Source organism: Molossus molossus, unplaced genomic scaffold (assembly GCF_014108415.1).
Source record: "Molossus molossus isolate mMolMol1 unplaced genomic scaffold, mMolMol1.p scaffold_m16_p_6, whole genome shotgun sequence".
In the NCBI taxonomy this organism is placed as follows: Eukaryota; Metazoa; Chordata; class Mammalia; order Chiroptera; family Molossidae; genus Molossus; species Molossus molossus.
This window is the reverse complement of record NW_023425399.1, coordinates 42,736,798-42,748,449: the sequence shown is the minus strand read 5'-3', so window position 1 is coordinate 42,748,449 and position 11,652 is coordinate 42,736,798. Positions and strand designations below refer to the sequence as shown.

At 39.9% G+C, this 11,652-nt stretch overlaps 1 protein-coding gene and 1 pseudogene across 1 annotated transcript; both read right to left on the bottom strand.

Annotated features, from left to right (window-relative positions):
* Positions 1-5,165: 5,165 nt before the first annotated feature.
* Positions 5,166-5,270, bottom strand: LOC118619508 (annotated as a pseudogene).
* Positions 5,271-9,718: 4,448 nt separating this feature from the next.
* Positions 9,719-10,401, bottom strand: SCP2D1 (SCP2 sterol binding domain containing 1). The gene has a single exon (XM_036245823.1). It carries the CDS (start codon positions 10,377-10,379, stop codon positions 9,828-9,830), a length of 552 nt encoding a protein of 183 aa, XP_036101716.1. The 5' UTR covers positions 10,380-10,401; the 3' UTR covers positions 9,719-9,827.
* Positions 10,402-11,652: the final 1,251 nt, after the last annotated feature.

Genomic DNA, 11,652 nt, shown 5'->3' with positions numbered 1-11,652 from the left:
ATGCCAAAAAATAAAGACAAAGAGAAAAATCTAAAGGCAGTAAGAGATAAGCAACAGGTTACCTACAAAGGAAACTCCATAAGGCTCTCAGCTGACTTCTCAACAGAAATACTACAGGCCAAAAGGGAGTGGCATGAAGTAATCAAGGTCATAAAAAACAAGTATCTGAATCCAAGGCTACTCTATTCAACAAGGCTATCATTCAAAATAAAAGGTCAAATAAAGACGTTTCCAGACCAAAAAAAAAAAAAAAAAGGCTAAAGGAATATATAAACACCAACCCAGCACTGCAAGATATGCTAAAAAGACTGCTGTAATTAGTAGAAGAAATAGGAAGAAAAATAGAACCACACTTAACGAAAATGGCAATAAATAAGTACATATCAATTACACCTTAAATGTTAATGGTTTGAATGCTCCAATAAAAAGACAAAGAATGGCTGATTGCATAAGGAAGCATGACTCACATATATGTTATATACAAGAGACCCACCTCACAACAAAAGACTCACATAGGTTGAAAGTGAAAGGATGGAAAATAATCTTTCAAGCAAACAAAGAGAAAAAAAAAACAAAAAAAAACTGGGGTAGCAATACTCATATCTGATAAAGTAGATTTCAAAAAAAAGGTCATAACTAGAGACAAAGAAGGCCACTACATAATATTGAAAGGATCTATCCAACAGGAAGATATAACCTTGATAAACATACATGCACCCAATATAGGAGCACCAACATATATTAAAAATCTTTTGGAGGACTTCGAAGGAGAAATTGATAGCAATACAATCATAGCAGGGGACTTCAACACCCCGTTGACACCACTGGATAGATCCTCTAGGCAAAAAATTAGCAAGGAAACAGACTCTAAATGAAGCACTAGACCAAATGGATTTAATAGATAGCTACAATTACACCCCAAAACGGCAGAATTCACATTCTTCATAAGTGCACATGGGACATTCTCAAAGATAGACCACATGTTAGAGTATAAACTAAGTCTCTACAAGTTCAAGAAGATAGAAATCATATCAAGCATCTTCTCAGATCCCAATCGCATGCAACTAGAAATCAACTGCAACAAGAACAGGCAAAGACATTTGAAAACATGGAGGCTAAATAGCATGTTATTCAACAATAAATGGGTTACCATGGAGATCAAGGAAGAAATTTAAAAATTCCTGGAAACCAATGGAAATGAACACACAACAACACAAAATCTATGGGATGCAGCGAAAGCAGTTCTGAGAGGGAAGTTGATAGCACTACAGGCCTACCTCAAAAAGCAAGAAAAATCTCTAATAGACTATCTAACCTCCCAACTTAAAGAACTAGAAAGCAAACAGAAAGAAAACCCCAGAGCAAGTAGAAGGAAAGAAATAGTAAAGATCAGAGCAGAAATAAATGACATAGAGACCAAAAAAAAACAATTCAAAGGATCAATGAAACAAAGAGCTGGTTCTTTGAAAAGATAAACAAGATTGATGGACCATTAGCTAGACTCACCAAGAAAGAAAGAGAGAGAACCCAAATATACAAAATCAGAAATGAAAGAGGAGAAATAATAACTGACACCACAGAAATACAAAGGATTGTTAACAGATATTATGAACAATTATATGGCAACATATTCAACAATCTAAGCAAAATGGACAAATTTCTAAAAACACATAGTCTCCCAAAACTGGACTGAGAAGAGATAGACAACTTGAACAGACCAATAACAACGAAGGAAATTGAAGATGTAATCAAGACTCTCCCAGCAAAGAAAAGCCCGGGCCCAGACAGCTTCACAGGAAAATTTTACTCAACATTCAAAGAAGAGCTAATACCCATTCTCCTCAATTTCAAAAAATTCAAGAAGAAGAAAGACTTACAAACTTTTTTTATGATGCCTGCATAATTCTAATTCCAAAACCAGAAAAAGACACTGCAAAGAAATATAATTGCAGGCCAATATCCCTGATGAATATAGATGCCAAAATCCTGAACAAAATAGTAGCAAATCAAATCCAGCAATACATCAAAAAAATTATTCACCATGACTAAGTGGGATTCATCCCAGGAATGCAAGGCTGGTACAATATTCATAAATTAATAAATATGATACACCACATAAACAAAATGAAAAATAAAAATCATATGATCATATCAATAGATGCTGAAAAAGCATTTGACAAAATCCAGCACCCATTTCTGATAAAAATGCTCAACAATGTGAGAATAGAGGGATCATATCTCGACATAATAAAGGCCATATATAAAAGACCTACAGCCAACATCATACTCAATGGGCAAAAACTAAAAGCATTTTCCTTAAGAACAGGAACAAGGCAAGGATGCCCACTTTTCTCACTCTTATTTAACATAGTGCTGGAAGTCTTAGCCACAGCAATCAGACATGAAGAAAAAAATAAAAGGGATCCAAATGGGAAAGGAGGAAGTGAAACTGTCATTATTCACAGATTACATGATACTATACATAGAAAACCCCAAAGACTCCATCAAAAATTTACTAGACTTAATAAATGATTTGGCAAAGTAGCAGGATACAAAATTAATGTCAAGAAATCAATGGCTTTCTTAAACACCAATGATCAACTCACAGCAAGAGAAACTATAAAAACAATCCCATTTACCATCGTGGCAAAAAAATTAAGATACCTAGGAATAAACTTCACCAAAGAAATAAAGGACCGATTCACAGAAAACTACAGGTCATTGAAAAAAGAGATAGAGGAAGATATAAAAAGTGGAAGCACATACCTTGTTCATGAATTGAAAGAAATAACATAATTAAAATGTCTATATTACCCAAAGCATTCTGTATATTCAATGCAATCCCCATCAAAATACCAATGACATACTTCACAGAACTGGAACAACTAATTCAAAAGTTCATATGGAACCAGAAAAGGCCTCGAATAGCCACAGCAATCTTTAAAAACAAAAGAACAAAATTGGAGGGATCACATTACCAGATTTCAAAGCCACTGTAATCAAAACAGCCTGGTACTGGCACAAGAACAGGCATATAGACCAGTGGAACAGAACAGCGAACCCAGAAATGGACCCAAGACATTATGCTCAATTAGTATTTGACAAAAGTTGCAAGAGCATACGTGGAGTAAAGACAGCCTCTTTAATAAGTGGTGTTGGGAAAATTGGACAGCTACATGCAAAAAAAAAAACTAGATCATGAACTTACACCATACACAAGAATAAACTCAAAATGGATAAAAGATTTAAATGTGACTCATCAATCCATAAAAATCCTAGAAGAAACTGTAGGCGACAAAATTTCAGACATCATACACAGCAGAATTTTCACTGATACATCACCGAAGGCAATAGAAACAAAGGAGAAAATGAACACATGGGACTACATCAAACTCAAAAGCTTCCGCACAGCAAAAGATACAATCATCAAAATGAAAAGGTAACCCACTCTATGGGAGAGCATAATTGCCAATGATACATTAGATAAGGGTTTAATTTCCAATATATATAGAGTGCTCATACAACTCAACAACAGGAAAACAAAGAACCCAATATAAAATGGGCAGAGGAAATAAATAGACACCTCTCCAAACAGGACATACAGATGGCTAAGAAACATATGACGAAATGCTCATCATCACTAATCATCGCAGAGATGCAAATTAAAACAACAATGAGGTGACACCTCACACCTCTCAGAATGGCCACCATCAACCAATCATCAAACAACAAGTGTTGGCGAGGGTGTGGAGAAAAGGGGATTCTAGTACACTGCTGGTGGGAATGCAGACTGGTGCAGCCACTATGGAATACAATATGGTGTTACCTCAAAAAATTAAAAATTGAACTTCCATTTGACCCAGTGATCCCGCTTCTAGAAATATACCCTAAGAAGCCTGAAACACCAATCAGAAAAAAATATATGTACCCCCATGTTTGTAGCAGCACTATTTACAATAGCTAAGATCTGGAAAGAGCCCAAATGTCCATCAGTAGACAAATGGATAAAAAAGCGGTGGTACATATACACAATGGAGTACTATGCAACTGTAAGATAGAAAAATCTCTTATCCTTTGAGATGACATGGAGGGACCTGGAAAGTATTATCCTAAGCAAAACAAGCCAAACAGAGAAAGATAAGTATCATATGATCTCACTTATTTGAGGAATATAATGAACATAACAGTCTGAGGAATGGGGTAGTCCTAGAGATATGGAAGGGGGGTACAGACTGCCAATCCCCAGAAGTGGGGGTGGTGCGGGAGAGATAAACCACAGAACTTTTATGCATGTATGCATGAACAATGGACATGTATAACAAAGCTGGGGACAGGGCCGGGAGGTAGGAGGTGGGGAGAATTAATTAATAAATTTAATTAATAAAAAAATTTTAGAGGGGAATCAGGAGAAGTATTAAAAACTGAATTTTCTCTGTGTACTTCTTTGTACTATTTGGAATTTTTTTCATGTGCATGTTTAAAAAAAAAAAAATGTAAGAAGTTTATTCATTTAACAAACAATTGTGGAATGTATAGTAGATGTCAAACTTTGAGAGAATGAGACAAAGCCAAACTAGGAAAGCCCGTGACTGATGCCTGTCCTCAGGAGTATACTGGCAATGGGAGGTCCACATGTCAGCCACATAACCTGTTTCCTACCTGAGTCCCTTCTGAAACACCACTAACTAAACATTAAGAAGCAGTGTAAAATGAGACTGTCCTGGGAAAACCGAAATTTGTTTGGCCCAGATAGGATAATACCCATCCACATTTGGAACACTGGGAGAACGAGAGGCATAAGAACTGTGGGACAAGATGACAACTGAACAGGACAGCTTCTTGGAGGAGGATCAAAAGGGTAGGTATAATTTAGATGGTAGATTCAAGAGTACAGAATTAAGGCCCTCAAGGAGAATCTACACCCCAACCCCCAGGACTACAGATATGATACATCACACCCATGAATGCCTCTTTTTGTCAACTCATGCTGCTATAACAAAACACTGTAGACTTGATATCTTATACAACAGTTCTGGAGTCTGCAAGTCTAAAGTCAGGGTGCAGCATGGTCAGGTTCTGGTGAGACCTTTCTTCTTGGATTCTAATTGGCGGCTTCTTGCTGTATCATCACATGGTGAAGAGAGAGTGCATAGAAATTTTGGGGGAAGGGGTATAATTATTCAGTTCACATATTACTTTACATGCAACTGTAATTAAACTGATAAGAACAGATACTACACTTGATCTTAGGCAAAAGGCCGAGAAGCAATACATGCAGATGTAATTAAAGTAACTAATTGTCTGAGTAGGCCCAATGTAATCACTTAAGTCCTTTAAAGTAGAGGCACAAGATGAAGGCAGAAGAGTTCAGAGAGACTTGAAGCCTGAGAAGGGCCCCACACGCCATTACTGGCTTTGCAGGTAGAAGGAGGAGCCACATGACCAGGAATGTGGGCGGCTTATAGGAGCTGAGAGAGCATGCTTGGTAACTGAAGAAACAGGGTCCTCAGTTCTACAAACCCAAGGAACTAAATTAGGCTAAAACTCAAATGAGTCCAGAGAAGATTCTTCCCTCAACCCCTCAGATGAAAGCCCAGCCTGGCCAACACCTTGGTTTCAGGCTGTGACGAGATAAGGTAGAGAACCTAGCTGAACCAACCTTGAATTCTGACATGCAACAACTGTAAGACAAAGAACAGGTGCTTTTCTAAGGGACTAAACTTGTGCTAATTTGTTACACAGCAATAGAAAACTAACACGGGATATTTGAGTTAGGGGAAGAGTAAGAGTATCTATTGAGGGAGCTGTGATCATGAATGCAAATACCTACAAGGTCCAGCAAAAGCAGGTCCAGCTAGAGAAACAACAGTGTAAGCTCAGTGATGGAGGACGACCAAGACCCAGTCTGGGAGTCAAAGAGGCAGCATGGAAGGTGGGAGTAAGCCTGTCTGGAGAGTCCCCAGAGCTATTGCCTGACAGGAACACTAGCTCAGTGTGGCCCAATAATTTTTCAAGAGAAACCAGAAATCCAATTCTTATATAAAACGTCATTCAAACTTTATAAACACTGTGCTGGCCAAACTTGGGCAGACCAACCAAAATAGAGATGTGTGTTTTGAGCTATGTGTGAACTTCTAGGTTATCAACTGAGTGTCAGAGACAGGAAGAAGGTCTCTGGAACCCTGTGAAAGCCAAGTGTAGCTTTTCAGGAGACAATGGGGATCCAATGAGAGTCCTCGGTTTCCTCTCATCCAGAAGAGAAAGGGAAGTTACACACATGGAAAACCCTTTGACTATGCCAGGCATGACCTATTTGGAGCTCTGCAACAACTTGATGTCATAAGGGCTGCTGGCCCCATTCCCAGGCAAGGCAGCTGAGGCACAGAGTGTCTCAGTAATTGCCGGTGACTACACGGATGTGAAGCGCTGACACTGGGCTCAAAACTACATTTCTGATTCCACAACCTAAGTCTTTTCAACCTCTCCATATGGCATCCCACATCAAGCAATTTGATCCTTTTCATTGAAAAGGTGTTTGCTGTCATATTTCCCAAGACCTGGCCTCTTCTTGCCTCAATTAACCAGCTCTCTCTCCTTATTCAAGGCTTCTGCTCTTTCTTCTCTGCAGCTCCTACCAGGGTGGCTGCCCATTCATCCCCACAGTACTTCCCTCACCCCTCCTATATTCCAGCCTTTCAGATTCCCTCCCCACTAATCACTGTAGCTCAGTCTCTCAGCTTCCCAGTTCCAAAATCCTGAGAAATAAATCTAATTGTTTCAGGTCTTGTTTTTGTCCCAAGTCATAATAGGTCACTGGTCAACTTATGGGGTGGGCTTCCCTTTGGTCAGATTGCCAGCTTACACATGCCCTCTGTAACCCCTCTCTCCCTCCCATCCCTCTGCCAGGGGTGGGGAACGTTCAGCCCGCAGGCCATATAAGGCCCATGAAATCAATGCCAGCTAACATTACACACCTCAACAAATTAGCCTGCCCAAATAAAGCAGGTTATTTTTTTTTTAATCCTCACCAGAGGATATTTTTTCATTTATCTTCAGATAGAGTAAGAAGGAGGTAGGGGGAGAGAGAGAGAGAGAAACATCGACATCAGAGAGAAATATTGATTGGTTGCCTTCTGCATAACCCGGACCAGAGCCAGAGACGGAACTGCAACCAAGGTATGTGTTCTTGACCGGAATCAAACCTGAGATCCCTTGGTCCTTGGACCGACACTCTAACTGCTGAGCCAAACCAGCCTTAGTGAACAGCCTACTTTTTAAGTTGATAATTTTGTATGGCCCTAGAATGTTATAATATCCAAATGACCCTTGGCAGAAAAAAAGGTTCCCCACCCTAATCCATCTGTAAGCAATTCATATCTCAGGGTCAATCCCCAAAAGCTACTCACAGTATAACTAGGACCACTCAGGTAAGCCATTTCTTAAAAACAGCACCCCAAACACTTGCCCAGCCTTGCTTGATATGCATAAATATAGCTTGAATGGAGTGCCTGCTCTAGAAAAGGTAAGCATTCACAACAGTAGGCAAAATTAGTCTAATGCCTCTATGACACCCACTGCTGCCCTGCAGGCTGCATCACCACATTACACAGAATGACCTAGGTGAGCAAAGAAACCAGGGAGTGCTCCAAGTCCCCAGCACAAACCCAGCAATGCCTTACCACAAAGTTGAGTGCCAAGTGAACAAAAGTTCTCTTCATTTCCTACTAAGAGGATGAGATGTTTTTAGCAACAAGCCCTCACTCTGCCTCTTTCTGACATGGAGAACTTAGGAAGGCCTCTGCAGAACCACCCAAATCAGTAAGGGGTTGGAAAAGCAGACGCTTAATGAGATCAGACGATTGATTCCTTGTGCTGAGAGGGTAGAATTTTAAATCCTCTTTATAAAGACTTCATTTTGAATGGAGGCCAAAACAGCCTTATTGAGCTATTATTGACACTTAATAAACTGCATATGTGTATGTACTGTACAATTTGCTGTTTGACCTATACACAAACCTATAAAACCATCACCACAATCAAGGTAATGAATCTATCCATCACCTCAAGATTCCTCATGACCATTTAAAAACCCCCTCTTCCTTTCCCACTCCCCATCCCCATCTCTTGGTAACCATTGATCTTTCTGTCATTAGGGTTTGCATTTTTTAATACGTTACATACATAGAATCATATTGTATGTACTTGGTTTTCTCTGACTTCTTCCACAATTTTTATACTCAGTTGTGTTGTTGTGCATATATCAATAATTCATTTCTTTTTATTGCTGAGTAGTATTCCTTGGTATGACATACCACAATTTGTTGATTCATTCACCTGTTAATAGACATTTACTTTCTTCCCATTTTGGGACTCTGACAGCTATGAACGGTCACCTACAGATTTTGTACTTGTACATATGTTTTCTTTCCTCTTGGGAAAATACCTAAGAATGGAATCACTGAATCATTTGGTAGGCATGTGTTTGAGTATAGCCAATTTAATAAAACTTGCATCTGGGTTTCAGAGTGTCCACACTGTGTATATTTAACCTACCAAATAAAGATACACACAGATCACACAGGAACAAATGACACACATACTCACCCATGAGGAAGTTACATCAGACCAGCAGCTTCATTCCAGTCCTCCCAATATGTGGAGAGGGCTTCCAGAGGGGAAAATCTCCCAGAATGACATTCAATTTTATAAAATGTTCAGTGCCCAAGCTCCTGACACTTTAGAAATGGCCCACAAGAGGGCTATGTAATCTGTCTTCAGGAGATCTTTTAAATAAGGGCAACATCTCCCTGGTCTAGAATAGAACAGTTATGATCAGTACTGGAAGCTGTGGCATGAACCAGAGTAGGGGTTCTTCAAGGATGCTCCCATCAACATCGTGTGGGAACTTACAGAAATGCACATTCTCTCAAGTCCAGACCTATAGAATTGAAACTCTGATTTGGGCCCAGCACTCTGGGCTTTCACCAGCCCTCCAGGTGATCTGGTGCATGCTACTGTTTAAGAAACAGTGGCCTAGAACACCTTTCAAGCCCTTCGACTCATTTGGAATTAAATCTATCACAAGTGATGAAACACCATCACTTTTATTTCCTTTTCCCACCTACACAGCTGTGAAGCCGACCCCCTTAGAATTCTGCAACCCATAGTTAGCCTTCTCAAATAACCATGCTACCAACTGGAATGCAAACCCACTCAATGATGGTTATCACTATTTCCCAAAACACCAAACTAAGAAAAAAATAATTCTCAGGAATCAGGAACTCAATCATTGCACCATTTAAATCTGTCAACCTGGCCAGGTGGCTAAACAAACTGGAGCATCATCCTGTACAACAAAAGGTTGTGGATGCAATTCCCCATCAGGGCACATACCTAGGTCGTGGGTTTAATCCCTGGTTAGGGCATGTACAGGAGGCAACTGATCAATGTTTCTCACATTGATGTTTCTCTCTCTCTCGAAAAATCAATTTTAAAAAGTCCTCAGGTGGGGATTTTTAAAAAATCCAAATGCCAAAACTACCCATTTTCTACATATGGCTTTCACCCTAGCATATTTCAGCATAAATCAATCTAAAAAAAGGAAAGGACAAAGATTTTTAGTGATATACTACTCTAGTACTCTTTACTGCTCTAGAACCCTCACTGCAATTTTATAGAATAGCAGGAAAGTTAATCAAACTTGAATAGGAAGAATTCCAGTAAAAATATTGGATAATTTTTGTTTTAATCTTCAGGTTAAGCATGATTTCTGCTCAACATTATAACCAAAGAGAAGTTCTGATCATTTTCTTGGTATTTTCGCATGCTTAACATTTAGCCCAGTCTTTGAAAACCCTCTCCAGCTTCTGGCCAAGCAGAACTTTGCCACTTACTTTGAACTTGCCAGCAAGGAAAGCCTTCTGAGGGTTCATTTTGCCCAAAAACAACTCCATAAAGACAGATTCTGGAATTGTGAAGACAGTATCTGCTGGGAGCCTGGCAGATCCTGGATACATGTCCCCAGAACCATTCTTCAGATCAATGGTCCTCTGCAGAATAGTCTTCCCATTTTTGGTGATGTCCAGCTGAAAGATGGCATTTACTTTCTTTACCATTTGGGCCCCCACTTCTTTGATGTGATGGCTGATGTCCTCAAACACCAGGAAGCTCTGGAATTCTGACAGCTCTAGTGGGTGTGGCATGGCAGATTCCTGAGATGAACCCAGTTCCTTGAACTGACCCACCTGAGGTCCATCCCCTGCTTTGATCTTGGGTTGATGGTCAGTTCTCTTCCACATCTTACTGTGGTGGTCCTCTTGACCTTGCTGTCTGGTTTGTGAGCAGCTGTGGCCAGATTCATATCTGCAGGTCAGATTCATATCTGCAGGTCAGATTGTGACATCAAAGGTAAGGCCCAAGCAGAGAATGAGGCTGGTGTGTGTTGTAGTCTTATTGGCTAAACAGATGGTAAAATGTGACATGGGGTGAGGCCTCAGGTAATTATGAGGCAGATTCACACACACACACACACACACACACACACACACACACACCCCAAACCAATAAGGGCTATTAGTCTCACAAGCCCAAAAAGGTATGTATCCCATGTTGGGAATAAGGGAAACTGGCCACAGAAGGTTCTTTGGTGACATGAGCTCTGTCTTTCCAATGCATCTCCCAGTATCAACCCTAACTCAGAGAGCAATTATTCTGATTCCTTCAAAAGTGGATCATCCTCAAAATAGATCCAGAGACATGGGAAGTAGGGAACAGACTGACAAACCTCAGAGAGAAGTGGGCAGGGGGTTGGGATAGATAAACCAAAGAACTTATATGTGTGTATGCACAACCAATGGACACAGACAATAGTTTGGGGAAAGCAGGAGGGTTTGGGAGTGGGGAGGAAAGGGTCAATGAGGGAAAAAAGAACAATACAGATTTTTAAAATATGATTATCCTTAAGCAACAGATTGTGGTGCTGGATTTGGCTTTACCTGGCTGCTGGTGGAAAGGGAAATGCTCTTAGAGCAAAATAGCTGGTGGCAGAAGGAATCAGCACAGGCCCTGCATCAATCAGAAAGCTGCCAGAAGCACGGTGAAAGGGAGGAAAAAAAAAATATCCCTAAAATGAGCAGCAAATTCTGCTGGTCTTACATAATAATTGCAGGTAATAATATAGTCCTTACTCTGGCACTATTCTAGACACTGTACAAGTATTAACATTTTAAATCTTTATTACAACACTTTGAAGTAGGTACTATTTTTATCCTCATTTTACAAATAAGAAAACTGAGGCAAGAAGAAATGATTTGCCCAAAGTCATACAGCTAGTAAGTAGGGTAGCGATGTTTGAACAGAGGTAGAATGACCCTAGAACCCACTTTTAGTCTGTCTGATGCTTTATCATGATTAGGATGTATTTGGCAGGAATATACAGAATTGTTCTTGTGCCCTTCTCAATGCATTACAACAAGGGGCATGTGATGTCGACATGTCCCATGGCTGGCTATGTTGACCTTGATCATTTGATTAAGGTGGGATCTGATAGGTTTTTCCACTGCAGTTACTGTTTCTCCCTTTGTAATAAATATTTTGTGGAGAGGTACTCTGAGCCTTTGAAATATCCTGTTTCATATCATACTTCAGCCCAGT

Excerpts from the sequence above, each read along its gene's own strand:
- SCP2D1 (XM_036245823.1), bottom strand. The coding sequence starts at position 10,379 with ATGAATCTGACCTGCAGATATGAATCTGGCCACAGCTGCTCACAAACC.